This window comes from Eufriesea mexicana, unplaced genomic scaffold (genome assembly GCF_001483705.2).
Source record: "Eufriesea mexicana isolate 0111107269 unplaced genomic scaffold, ASM148370v2 scaffold7347, whole genome shotgun sequence".
Lineage (NCBI taxonomy): Eukaryota > Metazoa > Arthropoda > Insecta > Hymenoptera > Apidae > Eufriesea > Eufriesea mexicana.
In genome coordinates, this window is record NW_016915155.1 from 147,775 (window position 1) to 167,516 (window position 19,742).

General features: G+C 30.0%; 3 protein-coding genes across 3 annotated transcripts; 1 reads left to right on the forward strand and 2 right to left on the reverse strand.

Annotated features, from left to right (window-relative positions):
- Positions 1 to 708: 708 nt before the first annotated feature.
- LOC108552598 (mucin-17) lies at positions 709 to 9,842 on the reverse strand. Its single transcript, XM_017907229.1, has 15 exons — positions 9,558 to 9,842; positions 9,189 to 9,369; positions 9,027 to 9,107; positions 7,374 to 8,939; positions 7,053 to 7,304; positions 6,853 to 6,954; positions 6,538 to 6,642; positions 6,057 to 6,201; positions 3,453 to 5,968; positions 2,974 to 3,384; positions 2,683 to 2,886; positions 2,073 to 2,602; positions 1,731 to 1,974; positions 1,532 to 1,634; positions 709 to 1,448 (listed from the first exon to the last, which is right to left on the reverse strand). Exons 2-15 carry the CDS (start codon positions 9,291 to 9,293, stop codon positions 709 to 711), a joined length of 7,104 nt encoding a protein of 2,367 aa, XP_017762718.1. The 5' UTR covers positions 9,294 to 9,369; positions 9,558 to 9,842.
- A 1,800-nt stretch (positions 9,843 to 11,642) lies between these two features.
- Positions 11,643 to 14,754, reverse strand: LOC108552586 (PP2C-like domain-containing protein CG9801). Its single transcript, XM_017907208.1, has 8 exons — positions 14,596 to 14,754; positions 14,226 to 14,339; positions 13,577 to 13,870; positions 13,276 to 13,502; positions 13,005 to 13,205; positions 12,607 to 12,904; positions 12,041 to 12,530; positions 11,643 to 11,858 (listed from the first exon to the last, which is right to left on the reverse strand). Exons 3-8 carry the CDS (start codon positions 13,741 to 13,743, stop codon positions 11,643 to 11,645), a joined length of 1,599 nt encoding a protein of 532 aa, XP_017762697.1. The 5' UTR covers positions 13,744 to 13,870; positions 14,226 to 14,339; positions 14,596 to 14,754.
- A 524-nt stretch (positions 14,755 to 15,278) lies between these two features.
- On the forward strand, positions 15,279 to 19,008 carry LOC108552584 (protein zyg-11 homolog B). Its single transcript, XM_017907207.1, has 9 exons — positions 15,279 to 15,449; positions 15,662 to 15,833; positions 15,938 to 16,132; positions 16,308 to 16,702; positions 16,786 to 16,931; positions 17,187 to 17,575; positions 17,752 to 18,121; positions 18,224 to 18,563; positions 18,722 to 19,008. The coding sequence occupies exons 1-9, from the start codon at positions 15,317 to 15,319 to the stop codon at positions 18,865 to 18,867; spliced, it is 2,286 nt and encodes a 761-aa protein (XP_017762696.1). The 5' UTR covers positions 15,279 to 15,316; the 3' UTR covers positions 18,868 to 19,008.
- The last annotated feature ends 734 nt before the right edge of the window (positions 19,009 to 19,742 follow it).

Consider the following 19,742-nt stretch of genomic DNA (forward strand, 5'->3'; position numbering starts at 1 on the left):
ATAATAATAATAATAATAATAATTCTGAGAATGAGTCTCAATAACAATAATACAAATAATAGTAATAATAATAATAATAATATTAATACACATTAAAAATGTATGTACAATTCACCGACCCAGTTTTAAGTATCCATAAGATTTCTCTACAAGTACTACAGACAAAGTGGAATAAGTTGTTTTAAATAATTACTTTTTACAAAATTACATTACAAAGTGGCAGATTGAAAAATCTGAGCGAATTATCTATTTATTTTACTATCTATCTATCAATCTATTTGTCTATCTATCCACATGTACAGCTGCTAGATTTAGGTAAACGCGATGGCTTTATTACAGCTAGACTACTGGAAAGTATACATGTTTTTATATTATGCATAGTTATTGCCATTGCAGAAAAAAATTTTTGATAAATTTTGGAGAAGTATATAAAATTGCATAATCCAGATAGTCGTTTTAATTTATGTATAAATGAAATTAAGACTGTAGGATTTGTACAAATAATTTAGCAACAATTTGCAGGATTTCAAATATGCATTACCAAAGATAATGTCGCATTCTTAATATCAAACATAGTTTTTATATTATTCACATAACCACAAAAAAATCACCAAAAAAATGTATAGTTTTTTAAAATTTTTTAAACAAACAATTAGCATGATGTTCACCATTAACTTCACTTGTTTAACATACTTTATTAAAGGAGGGTCACGAGCCTAAAATGCTGCGGACTGCTTGGTCAAGCACTGTGTCCTTTGATTCACTAGACTGTGATGCACTGTTACCACTACTGCCAGGTAATGTGTTTGTAGGACGTTTTTTAAGATTAAGGATGCTATCAATGGCAGATTGTACCTGTGCGGTAATGTCATCATGTTCATTACCGTTTCCACTTTCAGTTGTTACATGAAGAGAACCTGGACATTGAGTTTGAGAATGTAAGGCCAGTCCATCTAGGCTGTCTGTATCTTCTAACAAATCTCGTTCGAGATCAGTAGCACTACTCCAACGTTTCTCAAAAGCTGGAGTACTATCTGGTTCGCAATTGTCTTTTATAACTGTGTTTTGAACTCCAGAGACACTCGCACTTGGTACGGTTATACGACATTCACCATTTGCTCGTGTCCTTTCAGTTTTGGACGACCTCGTAACAGCCACAGCACATGCACTATTACTACCACTAGTATTAATATTTTTACATTTAAACGAGTCCGTGGTAGATGGATATACACCAAGTTCTTTTTGTATTTCTACCCACTCGTCATAATCACCACTAGTACAATTTGCTGATTTAATCACTGGTTTGCATTCCATTTCGTCACTTAAAAAGTCATCTTCTAACTCACGTTTTACAGATACATTAGTTAATGGTGGTGATAATTTGTCTTCTTCTGTAAGACCAGGTTCAACCTTTGGCACCAATGGCTTTTCTTCTTTTTTGAACTCTTCTGTAAGACAGATATAAAAAAAAGATTATTCTAATAAATAAGATATTAGGTGAAATCTCTCTATCAATATATTAATTGTTTACCATTAACTTTAGCCTCTTGTTCTCGTAACCTATTTAATATATTTTGTTCTTCAGCAACAAAAGTTCTATCAATCATCATCAATTCCGATGTCCTGACTTCTCGCTATAAGATGAAATTAATATTGCTGACAAGTACAATGAAATAGAAAGGATACAAAAATATAAGAACAAGATTATAACAAGAATATTTTTAACATACCATGCTTTCCATCAAAAGGAGATACGTGTACTTGTTCATCATAGAATTGAATTTTGATAATAGATGTTTTGCCGTTTCTTCAAACATCTCATCAGCTTTTGCCAAATCTTTAGAACTAAGTACTTGTTCATTTAAACAATGATAACGTACAAGACGTTTGCAAGCATCACGTTTGCTCAAAAATGGTGTGTTTACATCTGGATTTATCGCACCGTTTTGATCAATTTTCAATTGTTGCTCTAATCTATAAATATAGAAATAAAAATATATTCATGAAAATAAAATCATAACACCTAGGATTAGAAAATAAACAGTATCATATTGATAGAAAATCATACTTACAAGTCACTACGATTAACTGGTCTGCAAATTGGGCTAGATGCAGGTCTTTTTACAGCTTGCCTTGGGCTTACTAAAGGACTTGAATTACTGTTGGGGCTAACAGTTTGCTTATTAGAATTGCCACTGGTATTTACAGGACTTTGAATCCTTTGTGATCCTTTGCCAATTGTTCTAGGTGAGGCTACCTGACCTGCAGGGGAGCCACTTTGAACTTGTATTTGAATAGGTGAAGAAAGTTCTTGTTTAACAGGGCTTGATATTGGCATATTTGGTTTCATGTCTAATGGATCTGTCTGACATTGAGTTGACTGTTGTATTCCCGTTTGCTGTGTTTGGACTGAGGTTAATTGTGCGTTACTCTGCACAGTAGCTACAGAGGTAATTGGTGGTGAGAAAATTTGCATATTGGCAGAGGACGGACTTAATATCTGACTTCCATGATTTTGATAAATCTTGTGCTGTTTTGTGTGCGTTTGGTGTACACTTTGATTATTTTGTACACATTGTTGTCCTTGCACATTTTGTGATATCTGCAAGTGATATATCATTATAATTGATTAATAAAAATATAAATGCATATATAAACATGATATAAAAAATTATTTTATACCGAAAGATTGTTCAAATAATTGTTAGATGAATTATTTTGTACCGTTGATGATGTACTTGGATTTAAGTTTTGTGAAGTTACCACAGTAGTAGAAGTTTGTGTTTGTGTTTGAACAGCTGATGTCTGATTTTTATAAGAATTCTGAGACATTAAATTTGATGCTATTGTTGAAACTGCATTTACACTAAAACTTGTTTCAATACCCTGTATGAAGTAAAATTACACAGTATTAATTTCATATTATAAGTCATTTTAAACTTCTTGTTTTACAAGTAATACGATAAAACTTACACTACTAACGGAATGTGTTGTAGTACTGACAACTTTTCCACTTGCTAAAATCTTTGCTTGTTCTTGATATAACTTTGTTAAAACAGTTTGATCTGGTTGCGTTCCCGATTTACGAGCTAATATAGCTTGTATTTGAGATTGTATATTTTTTAATAATTGTTGTTTTTGAGCAGGAAGTTGGATAGTCTGTACTCTTTGAACCATTTGACCATTTGAAGGAACTGATAAATGATTTCCTGGTGAAGATGGAAGTACAGGACCATTTGTCACAATTTGAGAAGATTCACTCTTAATTGGATTTGTACTTTGAGACACTACAGTGTTTATTTTATTAGAATTATCAATTTTTTGAAGATTAGTTGCATTTGTTGATATCATTGTTGGCCGGGAAACCGTAATAGTTTTCGTTACCTGTTATCACGATTTTTAAATTAACAATAGAAGAAAAACAAAGAAAAGTAAGAAAAATCTACACATACCTGGGTATTTCCAGTACTCTGAGTAGTAACAGCAGTTTTTGTTCTTTTAATAATTTTTGCTTTCTTTGGTTGATTATTACCTAGATTTCTAATTTGTTGTTGATTTAGATTGTCAATAAATTGACTAGGAAAATTGGAATTTTGAATTTGTATGTGTTGTGGCATTTGAGAAGGTGCAGCTTGTACTACTATATTCTGTATATTATTTTGAATTGTAGGCGCCCCACCAGAACTATTTACAATTATTTGACTTGTTGGAGTATTAATTTGAACACCTTGTAAATTCTGATTATTCGCATCTGGTTCACCAATTACTATCTTTTGGGTTTGGTTTTGATTTTGTACCTGATTAGTTGCATTTAATTGTCCTGCTAAAAATTGTTGTAACAGCTGTTGACTAATTACTTGCATTTGGCCATTTGCATTTGCAATCAACAATTGATCATTGGGATTTAAATTACTTAATGCATTTAAAATTTCTGGAGTAATTTTTGGTGCATTATTTAATATATTGTTTGCAGCTGAATTAAGCATTGTTGTAGTTTGCGTTTCTATTTTCTGAGATTCATTTTGTTGCATAGCATTTGATGAAGGAGCATTTGTGATAACAATATTTTGGTGTTGATTATTTTGTTGTGTATTTAGTCCTTGTTGTATAGCATTAACTGTATTTTGGGATTCAAAATGATGCGTGTTTACAGAAGAAAATGTGTTTGCTGCAACAACTTTTTGCTGTTGCACATTTACATTCTGTTGTTGTACATTTACATTCTGCTGTTGTACATTTACATTCTGCTGGACACTTGTATTATGTAAAATAGCAGATGTATTTTGCTGTTGCATACTTGTAATAACATTCTGTTGTGCATGAGTCAAATCACCAATTCCAGACTGCAAATTTTGTTCAATGTTTTGTACATTACTAGCTGCATTTTGCTGTAAAACATTAATTGTATTTTGTTGAATACTAGAATGTTGTTGCAAAACATTCATAGTATCATGTTGCATAGTATTACAAGAGCTTTGTTGTTGTAGCATGTTTAAAGAGTTATGTTGAGCACTTGATCCAGAAGTTTGAAGATTCTGTTCAAAAACTTGTTGAACATTCTGAGTTTGCACAGTTTGTGTAGTTATTTGCTGGTGTTGATTATGCTGATATATTGGTGTTTCTTGCTGCAATGTTATTGACTCCTGTTGATTTCCCTGCTGATGACTCTGATTATTCTTTGTCACATTGTGTTCATTTTGTACAGTTAAATTATTTGGTAAAGATTTTTGAACATGAGCAGCACTCTGCGATATTTTATTTAAATTTTGTCGCACATTAGTAGTTACACAAGTATTTGTAAGTCGCACTTGACTAGATTTTTGTGTAGAAACATTAGAATTTTGTTGATTACTAGTGGCTTGACTCGTATTAGTCAATCGAGAATTTTGTACACTGAATGTAGTACATGAAGGTTTTGTTGCTAAAATATCGGAAGTTAGGACATTACTGTTTGGTTGTGGAAGGCTAGAATTAGATGATTGATTAGCTTTTGTTGTTGGTGTGAGATTTTGTACATTAATGTTTTTCGATGTTTGCATGTCCAATGTTTGTAAAGATACAAGGTTGTTTTGGACACAAACGTTTAACACAGGACTGGATTCTTGAGGAACATTTACACTTTTTTGCTGGTTATTTGATTTTGAGCATACTTGTACATGCTGTGGACTAGTTGCACAAGTAACACTTTGTGGAGCTGCAGAACTTACAGTAGTAGTAACCGTTGAAACACTGGATGATAAAGGTGATTTAACGAATTTTTGTCTTTGTAGTACAGTATTTTGTGTAGATTGTGTTGTTGTTTGTGCTTGTCCAAGAAGATGAGAAATAATTGGTGAATTTTGTCCACCACCTTGCGTTAATGATCTTATTAGTGCTTGAGCAGTTGCTTGATCCATTTCAGGCTGATTTAATTCTGGAGTACGGTGTAAAACAACTCTCCCATCTTCTCCAAGAGCAAATCGTAATTGTCCCTGTATTGTGTTCTGCACAGGCATCTGAAGTTGGGCAACAAGTTGACTATTAAATGTCTGAGATGCAGAAGTTTGTGTATTCGTTGTATTTGGTGCAGGTACTTGTATCAGATTCTGAGATGAACTAGTAGGTATTGTTACTTGGGATGAAAGTTGTCCCAAATTTTGTCCTGAATTTGATTCAACTTGAACTTGACAAGAAACATCTGATTCAGTTGCAAGATCAGTTTCAAAAGTATCATCATCATCTCCTATTCCTGATATTTTCATTATACTAGCAAGATCCAATTTAGGTGGTTCATCATCTTTCCGTTTTGCTTTTTTCTTCTTCTTCACCTTTTTCTTAGGAGGTGGTAATAAAGTTTGTTCAACAACAGTTTGTGTGCATGGAGAATTACCAGTATTGGTACCTGAACCTACTTGTGAAATTTGTGGTTGAGAGCTTTGTACCATTGCGTTTTGAATCACTATAGAATTACCAGTCCCCGAATTGGCAGCTAAATAAAAAAGTAAGTAATTTTAATTTATTAACATTTCTTTTATAAAAAAATATGTTTAAACAAATTGTCAAATATAAAAACTTACAAGGTGCAGGACTAGATGGAGTATGTCTAATTACTGGAGATGCAGCTGGAGGAAAACCATTAGGTACAGCAAAAAATGTAGGTGTAATACCTTGCAATTGCATACCTTGGGCTGTGACAACTCTTACTAACTGTTGTTGTGTTAGCTACAAAAAGAAGAAAAATTTTATATATGAAACGAATACATTTCTTTTATTATCTTAACAGAAAAAAATTGTCTTCCTAATTTTGTTTTGTTATTATTTTTATATATTATTAAGTACTATAATATTATTTATATTAAAGTAACTTATCTGAAAACTTAGATATTAAATATAAAACATAAAATGCATATAAAATCCAATTGATGATATAGCATGTAGAAATGTTGATGAACATAAGTAATATTTAAAATGACATGTAAAAATAGTTTTATAAAGTATTAAGTAAGCAATGATTGTGAACATGATGAAGTTGAATGGCTGAATGGATGAAACCATCACCTGTGCAGTATGTGTTTGTTGCTGGGCGCTCGCTGGCGTTCTTAGTATGAGTTGAACACCACCTGGTTGTTGCTGTACAATAACGGGTCCAGTTGACGGCAAAACCTATGTATGAAATGTGATAAACATATGAAGCACAAAGCAGATATTTGTGATACTAAAATGCACATAAGCTGTTACAATAGATATCAAGCATATTAAAAATATTTAATGTAATATTGACAATTGCAAGAACAGGCACAATGTGTATATTTTTAAATGATTACATAACGAACAACCATGCATATGATAAGCATTTTAAGTAGGTCTTATTACCTGATTTAATAATAAACCCTGTGCTGTTGGTATCATTGTAGCTGTTGTAGGGTTTGGTTGTGGTCCAGCAAGAACTAACTGTGGCTGAGTTTGTTGCGTTACCTTATAATAATCCAATTATTTATATTTCAATAACAATCAATAATGAATGTATCTTCCATATATTTCAAATTTAAAAATAACAGAAGAAAATATATTACTTGATTTGTAATTGTTGTAGTAACACGTTGTTGTTTTTGCTGAGATCCAGCAGCTTGTTGATTTGGAGGTTTTGGTAAAATTTGTGGTGGCTGTTTTGCAGGTTTAGTTGCAGCGATTTGAATTTGTTGATTTCCAATCAAATGTGTCCTAGTTACCAACTGTGTTGGCGTCGATTGATACCCTTGTGGTGTACCATGAATTATTTGCAATACTTGCATACCTTGTTGAAGTATTGGTGTATTTGGTCTAACCTGTAAATTAAATGAATATTAAAATCCAAGTGTTTTTAAATTTTTAATTAACACTGAGTTACTTCTTACCACAGGTGGACCAGGACTTCCACCAGGTGCTGGACTTCTGTTGTTCAGAGAGTTATTTCCACCTAACAGATGAGGACTTTTTGCAGGAGGATATGGACTAAGTACAGGACTCTGTATTTGACTAACACTCATTGGACTCTGCATTGGACTTTGCATTTGTATATTAAAATTATTATTTGATGTCGATGTTCCAACTGGACTTGGGCTGTTTCTATTAGATTGTATTGAATTTGATGCTGGACTTCTGAGTAATAGTCTGTTAGGACTAGGGCTTGGTGTAGGTGGTGCAATATTGGACGCTGGACTTTTTAATGGTATTGAAAATGGACTGCTTGGAGAACTAATATTTTGACTTTGAATGTTTTGCATAGATTTTACAGTATTTATTGTACTGACCACATTCGATGGCTGAGACGAGCCCGTTAATGTTACTGATGAACTTAAACCAGGGTTAATTCCCTGTGAATACTGTCGCTGAGGTTGAAATCCAGTTGACTGAGAAGAACTTAAAGAAGAAGTATGACTCAGTGACATATTCGGTTCATTTGATGCAGATATATGCTGCACATTAGATGTTGATACATTAGATAAATTCGAGTGCATTGTACCAAGATGTGGAATATTTGTAGTGAGATTCACGTTCGAAGCGTGATTCACATTTGCTGTAGTTGAATGGTTTGGTTCACTGGAATTGCTTGTGAATATACTGGAACTCGTCAAGGTACCAGTATTTGATATTTGTGAAATAGTAGAAACGTTTGAATTTGGGTGCTGCGATATAGCAGAACTTGGTACATGTGCAATATTTGATCCAACAATGTGTGGTGCTATACTTTGTATACTTTGTATGGTTTGGAATGGAAATTGTGTACTGCTGGAATTCAGACTAGTTTGAGTCAATCCAGTTGTTAAAGCATTAATAGATCGATTGAGACCTTGATTTATACCAGAATTTATACTGGTAGTAGTTAAATTTGCGTTTATATTTGGGTTAATAGCAGTTAAACCAGATACACCAGAGCTTGGGGATGTAAAGTTTGTGCTCAAACTGGTAACATTCTGGTTTATATTTGAATTTAAACTTGTCAAATTCTGATTTACATTGGTAATTCCAGTATTGACACTGGATAATCCAGAATTTATATTTGTTGAATTTAATGTGTTGAGTCTATTAATTCCAGTATTTATACTATTTATATCCTGTCCCAAACCAGATAAACCATTATTAATACTGTTTGAACCAATATTTGAAGTTAAATTCGAGTTTATGGTATTCAAGTGATTGAGGCTAGGATTTATTGTAGTTAGTCCTGTGTTTATACTTGGCAGGCCCAAATTGAGTAGAGGATTTGATGTAGTGATGACATTAGATGTGAGGGATGTAAGGCTGGTATTTAGAAGTGATAGTGGCAATCCCATATTAAGGCCCACCCCAAAAGTGGGGGTGGCCGGGGGTAGGCCCATACCAGTCCCTGAGGGATTTATGGTACCCTGATTTAAATGGTTTAACTGGTTTACATATACTATGTGATTTCCAGTCGTTGACCCATTTCCTTGGTCTTGTGGCTGTAAATTTTTATAATAAAGACAAATATTATTCATTGACGTTAATAATACAATGATTTAAATGAGTACATATTTTCAAACACTTACATTATTTGATGTTTGTTGCAAAGCAAATGTCAATGATTGACCACTCGAGTTTTGAGCCTGCAGTTGTTGTAACTGTTGTAACTAAAACAAGTTACAGTAAAAATACGATATTAAGCATTATCAGAGTCATAAATATTCAATTTTTACTTAGAAAGTTCATACTTGTTGATGTGTCAAAACAGCAACAGGGTTATTACGCCGAGCAGTCGGGGAAGTTGTAGAGGATACTGAGTCCCCGAGAAGAGGGCGTGACTGAGGCTGCTGCATGCCCACGCAGCCCCTCTTTACTCTGGGCAGCGTCTAGCCACCTTTTCAGTTTATCTATGTTTGCTTTTGTACACTCCTATATATTTTTAGCATATTATGAACATTATTAACTAATATTAAAATAAACTGATACAAAATAAATATAATTAAGTTTAAATGTATAAACATGTAACTATAAAAATATAAAACATTAAAATTTTTGTAACCATAGTTATATATTTAGATATTCATATATAACATGTATAAAAGAATTATACAACTTACCACTCATGAATTACAGCTCAGTGACAATAGATTATATTTGCGCTACGGCGCCACTCAACGCGTCTGCGGCCTACGTCTCCTATTCCTGTCATGCATGTAACTTCTTATTTCATCTGTTATTTAGGTAATACCCTTTTATTTTTTCAAAATATTTTTATTTACATGGGTTGTTGATATTTGTTTTCAATATCACACTTTAATGTTAACCATATTCGGATATTAATTCCTTGCATACAATAGGTAGTTCTCTTTCGAACTACATTATCCATTAAAGAATAATTGCACAACTGCATTTTGAAAGTATTCTGACTTATCTTTAAAGCACATTTGTTGCAAAATTACATCCATGTATAAACACAATTGAACTACATTTTCCCAAGACATAACATTAGAAATTGGGCATATAAAACAATTCTGTATATCACTTCATAAGTATTATGTTCTGTAGTATCCCAATTCCAAGTAACATTTGGTACATATCCATCAATAATTCATAAACATTTAAAGCACTAATATCAAGACATTTTATATTTGAACTATAAACATAGTTCAGAACTGTTTCAAGTTTAGAGTTGTTTAAAAATGTCACATACACTACACTTCACAAATCTTATATTTAATTTGTACCCTGCAACATGTAAACAATATTCAATTAGTCATTGTAGATAAAATAGCACCTCATAATTTTATTTAAATAATATTACTTCTTTTGAATTTGCACTAAACTATTAATATTTAAGTTTATTAGAACTTGTAATATGAAACAAAATACATAATAGTGCCGAGAAATTATGTCACGTACACGAAGTTAGCAACTATCACATTGTTATGGCACAATAACACTTATAAGTATAAGTAACCATTTTAAAGTGAGAAAAAAGATATGTACAAAAATTGGACAGCTGGAAGCATACTTTGAGGTTATAACTTACGCGCCTGTGTGCAAGCATACGTGCCACACAAGCCACTTACACGCATACAAGAATCGCATACATCTCACTCTCACTTATAGGTACCAGCGGCGCGCGGATGCACACAACAAAAGCCCAACTGACAAGGCGTAAACAAAAGAAAAAGCAACCATCTGTGAAAAATTTTTCGGTTGGAATAGCTGAGAAACCCAAAGAAGGTATCCTGGATACGTGTATTTCATATTGACGCGAAAAAATGCGAATAGCGTCGTGATGAAAAATTGTCAATATTACCTCCGCGAACGCGGTTTTGCCACCCGTGTTTTCTTCTCGCGATTTTTCGTTTTTTCACACTTCTTTTAGCATGATTTTAGTTCTGAGCACAGTATTTTACTCCTTTACAAACGGAAACAACATACATGAAGTACATAAGAGGAAAAATTCTACTTAAAATAATAAACTTCTCTGGCACACGACAGTTCCATGTACGCGTTACACTATTCGGTGGCAACGGCCATCATGTATTTGTCAAGGCTGCCATTAGCACAAGTCTATAAAATCCCAGAGCTTTTACCATTGGCGACACCTCGGTTATGGTACTGTAACTTTTTGCAGCACCCATTTAGCAAAATCTATATCCTGATTGGCCAATGTTTTACTTATAACCAATCAGTGAATAGAAAGTATTAGTGATCTTAATATGTTATATCTTTTTAAAGATTTTAAACAAAACAGATTTGCTAAATACATTTACTTAATTATGTCATAAGTACTTAATAAATTTAATAACAGATGTATCTAGAAGTATTCTGTTTTAAAACAAACTTGTAAATTTTTATTAATAGGCGGTTTTAAAAATATTACTTAATAAAATATTTACTGCTATGCTATGTTTTATGTACATAATATGTATAAAAAATATATATATACATATGCACATATGATTATGTGTATTTTATTTGCAGATATTTTTGAACTGAATTCGTAATGAAATAAGTATTGTCATATACATGTATTCTTTTATTTTAAATAACAAAAAATTGTATAAACAACATAATCTTGTAATAAAACAGTAATTTGAATTTAATTTGCTTAGAAAAATGTCACTATTGAAAAACATTCTAATTTATTAATTTTCTTACAAATTAGAACTGTAATTTGTTATTATAATTAATTATAAACCATAGTCTGAATTAATGGATCCAACTACATATGCTACAACTGTTGCATGATCTAATTTTCCAGGAATCATGGAAACCTTGTCCAAAGTTTTTATTCGTCGAGTTCTCTGCTCTTGTTTGGAAAGTTGAATTAATTGGCCATCTTTATTTTGTGCATAATATAAATCTGTATCTTCCAATATTCGTCTTTTAGCGGCAGTTATGCGTACCTTATTATGTGTAAAAATTAAACTTATGTTAGTACTTATATTGGCATTCTATTTTATTATGTTACATATCTGTGTAACATATTTTAGTTCAATTTTTTATTCATTAAAAAATGAACAAAATCATGCAGTCATGCACATTGTTTTACAGATTTTATTATTATATATAATTTTAGATAACTTACTGCAAAATCCAAGAGAAGTTCACAAAGATGTTTGGCACTGTTACATGGTGGGCCTTCTCCAGATACACCTCTTCTTAATAAATCTTCCATCCTAAGAAGTGTGAGCTCATGTCTTTGATATGCTTCAACTATTGGCAAATTAGATTTATTTTTATTACTGTTGCCAGATTCCGCATGTCTCAAGTTTTCCGCTGACTTTCGACGTGTTTTTGATCTTCCTTCAGTGTGATTTTTTACATTTGAATCAGGTACAGAATTGTGACATGGTAAGATAGCAAATTTTCCAACTACAGGATCAAAATTGTCAGAAATTCCATCACTAGTTAAGAATACAATATCCCCTTTCTCAACTTCTGTCATTGCAAGTGTCAAGTTATTCAATTCCGGATTAGACCCATCCACAGGACCTAAAGCTCCAAGAGCATCACGCATATCGCGCATGCAATGGATATCATGAGATCCTCTTGTTATTTCTCTTACTCCAGTTTTCCTAGCAGTGTCAATTATTTGTATCTTAAATTATATTTTACTTATTATTCTAACTTTAAAATTTTTTTTTATATTACCTTGAATACACATAAGCTAAACTGTCACCCACATTGCAGGTACATGCCATATATTTATTTTGTCCTGTATTAGAATCAGAATTTGGCAATGGGAGAATTACACACACAGTTAATGTTGTAAGCATTCCTTGTTCTTGCAAAATTAATGAATGTGCAGCATGGAATGAACAAAGTAGTGCTATAAAAACATCTTTCGTTGTAGTTATTTCTCTATTAAGTGAAGGACAAAAAAGTGCTTTATTTAAATATTCCATACTGCCATGTACTGCAGATCTGGCTGCAATACTTGCTTTGGTACCTAATAATTTCATTTTATTAGATAACATACATATATGAACATATTCTTATATTTCTATTTAATGTTATCTGAAATAATGTACTATTTTCTATTAGCATACCCCAATTAACACCATCAGCAAGTGCTAAAATAGCTGAATTTGATCTTGCTACAATACCAAAACAATCTGCTATTGGTTCTCCATTATTAGTATTATTTGTAGGATTTTTCTCATATAATGTAGTAGCAATTCCATAAGTCATTTCATGAGGGTTAAACCAATCAGCAATACCAGCAACTGTAGGAGTTGTTGTTGTTGATGCTAATAAAAATCATTGTTTAAATACATTTTTTTATTACTTTGTAAATTAATATACTATAATAACACATACTGTTCCTATATTGCTCTCCTTGATCTAACATATCAATGTAGTCTATATCAATATCATTAATACTTAAATGTCTTTGTTGTACATTAACACTTGTAAGTCCATTATCTGGACCAGTATAGGCATTAACTACATCTCTATCCTCTTGAAAATTTCCAAGCTGTCTAACTGGTATTTCTTCTGGATTTCTACCATGTAATATTACTGGTCCTTCTTGTTTTATTTCCAAACTGAAGATATAAACCATATTTCATTATTTATTTTAGATATTAATAAATAAAAACTATATTAAAAGAATTATTACCCATCAAGATATCGTGTAATAAAACAACCACTTGTAAAATCTTGTGTTAATGACCTAGGACTACGTAAAGTTTGTTCTCCTTGACCTATATTTTCTACAGCTCCAGCCAAATTACTAATAGACAGTTGTCGCATAAAACCAGCAACTTTTTTTCGCAAACTTGGCATTCTTTTATGACATTAAATTTAAATGCAAGTGAAATGATTAATGCCACATATCATATAGCATGGCGTTATACAATAATTGACATATATCAGTAGACTTAAACCATGGTTTTATATTGGCTGCTTAAACCTTGAAAACAATGAAATTTATTGAATACTTATAAATCATGTATTCCAAAAGATTTAAGAATCTATATTTATATTTATTTATATCTATATACATGAAATCCAATATAACAATGCAAATAATTATGTTATTAAATATAATACGACTTCTAAAATTGAAAATTTCTATTTTAAATCAGTTCCTTTGATATCCTGTATTCTTTTAATTATAGGATCAAACATTATTGTTTGATGTTATGTAATGTAAAATAGTTGTTAGATTCACTACAAATAAACACTTTTAGACAATCTTTATGTAAACATTACAATCATACCTAGAAAAAGTTCTTATTATATAGAAGTGAAATCGTAATACATACTGAAAAGCACATCGTTTTCCACTTTACCGCCATATTGATAGTGTGTCAATAACCGATAAATTCCTTTACCAGTAAACTTTATACTCTGCTATGTTTTCAAAAACGAAGAAATTTCTGTAATTAATAAGAAATATTCTAATTTTTGCCTATAAATATTTTTCGCGAAATAAATATTTCCGATAAAGACAATAAAAATGTTAATTTTTCCTAATATTGAGGTATGTATGTTCAAAATCATCATAAATTACATAAAATAACTTTTAAAATTAATTTGAATGAATATATTATGGTTGATATTATTAATTTTTTATTATATCATTGCATTTGCTAATCATATTCACATGCTTAACAATATGCATTTATGTCATACTTTTTAATCTGTTTTGACATGTAGTAAGTCAATATGGCGTTCTCTCCACAGGTGAGAGACTACAATTTTCTGTAGTTGTTTTTGTAATTGGGTTTTAGTGTTGTTTACAGAAAAGTTTATATAAAAATTTCTTTGTTTTTCAAAAATATCACATTTGTGTAATAAAATTTGGTGTATTTTATAAACAACTTTTTAATTTTCATAACTTTCTTCCAATACGCGTTATACGCAATGTGCTTAGACGCATAGTGACACAAATATTTATTTCATTCTATGGACTTATCATTACGTAATCATTATTTAAAATTCTGTCATTACGTTAGAAATAAAGTTATGTGTATAATTTTTTTTCGACATTTCCTATAGATATCAACACGTACATACTTATAAATCATTTTTTAAATGAGACAAGTATAGCATGTTTTTAATATTTTGTTATCATAAGAATATTAAATTGCACGTGATTCAGTTTTTGAATGACAAGTGTATTAATTTTTATAAAAATTAGTGTATTTCATTGTATAGTATGTATGTTTAATATTAGAAATATTCAGTTTTAAACATATTGTATCAGATGTATAGATATATATGTATATGTTGTAACAGATTCCTTGAAATAAATATGAAAGAATAAAATGTTAGACTATTTAAAATAATCAACTATTTAAAAAGCTATAGAGAAAATAAAAGAAGAATATTTGTGTGTAAATAAGAATATAAAATGTATGAATCTCCGAAGAGCCTTCTTGAGGTTTGCATTGATTTTATTTGCAACAATGTTTTGGGTTTGTGTGACGTACGTTTTGGTGATATGGAAGAACACTCCCTTAATGCATTGGATATAACTACTTTTAGTAAGTATTAATTGTTATCGTTTAAAGAAATATTTATTCAATTATTTTGTATTTTAGTTATATTTCACATTTTTCTTAAATGAATTTAAATATTCCATTGTTAGAAAAGATTATTTTAATGTAACAATTTGTTCTAAAGTATAAAACTTTTAGATCAGCAAGTTCATTTTTCAATAAGAGTAATAATATAGATATTTTTGATCTAATAACAGGTAAGGCATCTAATGATGGGTCATCAAGTTCAGCAATAAGACTCAGTTTTAGATATCCAGATGCCTTTTTACCAGCTGAAGTCTCAGAACAGTTATTGGCTAATCTTTGTGAAAAGAAAACATTATCAGACCTAACAATTACACTTTTTAATTCAAAATCAACCAGATTAAGGTATTTTATTTCATATTTTAAATACAATAATTTGATTACAATATAAATTGTATATAAAATTACTGCTAAGATTAATACTTATTACCTTTTATTATTATTTATAGACATGTAAGATTAAAAGATGCATCTGCATTATCAGCAAAAGGTTTAAAAGTTTTAAAACAACATAAAGTGGTAGATCTGATGGTACATGGATCAAAAATAACTGCTAGAGATTTAATAAGCTGTTTAGGTGACTGGAGTCTACAAAATCTTAGATCATTAAGTGTAGCAAAAGGAAGTTTAATGGATTGTTCACGGTATTTAATACAATTAATTATCTTTATAAATATAATTAAATATTTCATATGTGTATGTAATGCATAAATTTAATTATTTTTGTTATATAATTATATAATTTATATAATAAAATTAATAAGATATAATAAATTTTTTATAGTATTTATATAAATATATATAAAAATTTCATAACAGGTATTGTGCAGTGACAACATTATGTAAATTAAGATCACTGCACACATTAGATGTATCAGGTACAGAATTTAATAAACATGGTTTGGAGATAGTAGTCGAGGATCTTCCCCTTTTAGAAAGTTTAGATATTTCATGTACAAAGATTGGTGATATAGAACCATTAACAAAGTGTAAAAATCGTTTAAAGACACTTCATATGTATAATTTAAAGATAAATGAAGAGGCAGATATAATCTCAGTATTATTGGAGCTGAATGAATTAAGAAATTTAGATATTTCAGATGAAAAGCATACACATGCTCTTAACTGTGTATTGAAATCTGAAAAGCCAAAAATAACAGATTTTTTAAAAGCTGTACATTGTATGCCATATCTAACTAGTTTAGATTTATCTGGTAATTATAGTATAATGCATTACTCTTATTCAGTTCTATATGTATAAAATCAATTTTACAATTTTTTAAAATATTTAATATAGGTAAGGGTGATATAGATCCAAAAAATTTAAAAGAATTTATTAAAGCTCATCCATATTTAAGGTTTTTGGGACTAGTAAGTACAGATGCTTGTTATGATGACAGCTTAACAAATCCAGCAGATGAATATTATAGGCCTGAACTTATTGTAAGTATTAAAATGTTATATGGAAAAGTAATTATTAATTATAAGTATATACTGATATAATATCTATGGTAATAAAATCATTTTAAAGAATGACTTCTTAAGATAATTGTCACAAACAAAATATTTTAATTTTTATTTTATATGTTATTTTATACAATAATTTTGTTTAACGACAATTAATATTTCTATTTTATTCTTTCAAAATGTGTAAATTATAATTATATAAGTAGAAAAATATTTGAAAATACTATTTAGGTTACTGGTACAGCAACAGAGTCACAAATTTTGGAAGGTCTTAGAAGGTATACATGCAGACCAGTTTATCTTGAAAAGTGTTTATTTAATTTATTCCGTTTAACACACAACTTTCTTGAATCACGAATTGATATAATAAAGTTAGTATTACCCGCAATGAGAGAATATCCCCAGGAAGTACATGTACAAGTGCCATGTACTGCATGTCTTTATAATCTCACTAAAGGTGAATTTTCCATCATGATTCACCCATCAATTCTTAAACAAGTTGTTGAACTAACAATGATAGCAATGGAATTTTATCCAACTAACTATCGACTTCAGATGAATACATTATTAATTTTATGTAGTGATAGAATCCTACAGGAAATTAATTTTGACAAGTACAGGTAAATAAAATTTATAAAAATATATTGCTTATTTTAAAAATTAAAAATACATATAACAAGTATGATATTTTTATTATTTTATTATAATTTGTTTAATTTTATTTTTTTTGCTAATGTATAATTATATCAATTAAATCTATAACATTCTACAATTCAATCATTTTTCATTTATATAGATGTGCAAGATTAGTATTAAATTCTTTATTAATTTTCAATGAACCATCAATGAATCGTATGTCTGTTGCTATTTGCTCTATACTGGCAGCAAAAATATCAACAAGGGAAACATCTATGCTTGGTGCACAACCTCACTATATTGCTAAATTACTAGCAATGGTTAGGGCTAAAGTAGCATCTAAATCAGTAGATACCACAATGAAATTTACATTAAGTGCTCTGTGGAATTTAACTGACGAAAGTGCTACAACATGTGAAGTTTTTCTAGATGAAGGTGGAATGGAGTTATTTCTTAATGTATTAAAAAGTTTTCAAGGGCAGTTTAGTGTTGAGACTAAAGTACTTGGTTCATTAAACAATATAGCAGAGGTTTGTGATATAATTAATCATGTTATAAATATAGCAAATTTATTTGAAATATTTTTTGCCATTGTTGTATAAGCTATTAGTATTTGATTAATTTAATTTTAGGTGGTCCATTTAAGACCAAGACTTATGCAACCCAGGTTCATCTCCATGCTTTCTATGTTACTGACATCTGTCCACATTGATGTATCTTATTTCGCAGCAGGTATTGCTGCACATTTGCTTAGCGATGGTTTGAGTGCATGGGCTACAATATCTTCAGTACCAAGTAGAGAAGAATTATTAGCACTATTAGCTCATACTATAACACATTGGCAAACTCCTCAAGGAGAAATGGTTGCATATAGAAGTTTCTTCCCATTTCTCCCACTTTTGCGTTGTTCAGATGCATATCCTGTTCAACTCTGGGCAGTTTGGGCAATACATCATGTGTGCACAAAAAATCGTAAGTAGCTTCTTATACATGGAATGTAATTTCTTTGAACTAATATATATTAAGTAATGTAATATTAAACTCTAAATTGTACATATTTGATCATATTAATAACAAAAATGATTATCTATATAATATTTTACATTTATTATATTATTATAATTTTATAGCAAAACGTTACTGCAGTATCTTAGTCAGGGAAATTGGAGTTGAGATGTTAAAATATTTGGAGAATACGCATACAGAGCATACAACAAAACCAAACATACAAAGTCTATGCCGATCAATTCTTGAAACACTTGAATTAAATTCTTAATGATCACTGTTGCCTTCCAAAACAAAATTTGCGTACCATAAACTTGGTATACTAGTCAATGTTAATCTCAATGCAATCTTATATCCTGTTCTTTAGACCAAATAATTAAAACTATTACATGAACATGGATATTTATCAAAAAAGGACTGAAATGAAGTAAATCCAGGATATTGCTATTAAATTCTGTAGACTTGAATTGAAGACCTGAATTATAAAAAAATAGTGGTGTATCATAAAATATATTATACATAGATCTCATACTAAAAGGTATGTTGAATATATATAGTATAAGTTACATTTAAAACCTGATTATTACAAAAAGAATATAATTAAATGTTTAAAGATATGCATTGAGCTTAGAAGAAATAAATTTTTAACGTTCTAATATTCTGATTATATTTTTTAATTGTTAATTACATTACTGTGTCCAATATTTGTGTGTTTTAAAGTTGAGTAATTACTTAAAAAAGAAAAAAAAAAAATAATTTAATAAATAAGTAATAATATTTAGAGAACTAATTTAATTATTTGTTATAAACCATTTGAAATCATAAAATTTAAAAATATAATATTTTAAGTTCTGGTCTAATAAATTCAATAATTAAGTATATGTTGTTGCAAGATTTATGATTTATTGTCATGGTTAAAGTTTTCTCATTTTTGCTGAAATTAGGTGCCTAATGTATGTACCTCTTGTGGCCATTAAAAGTACTAATAATGTTAAAAATGTTATTTAAAATTTGTACACATCATTCACAAATGAATGTTATTGATATTAATATTGTGAACAAAATTGTAATTAGATTAGGATCTTATAAATATGATATGCTTCAAAAACATAATTTGTTTCCATTATTATGTAGTCGTTAAAAAGT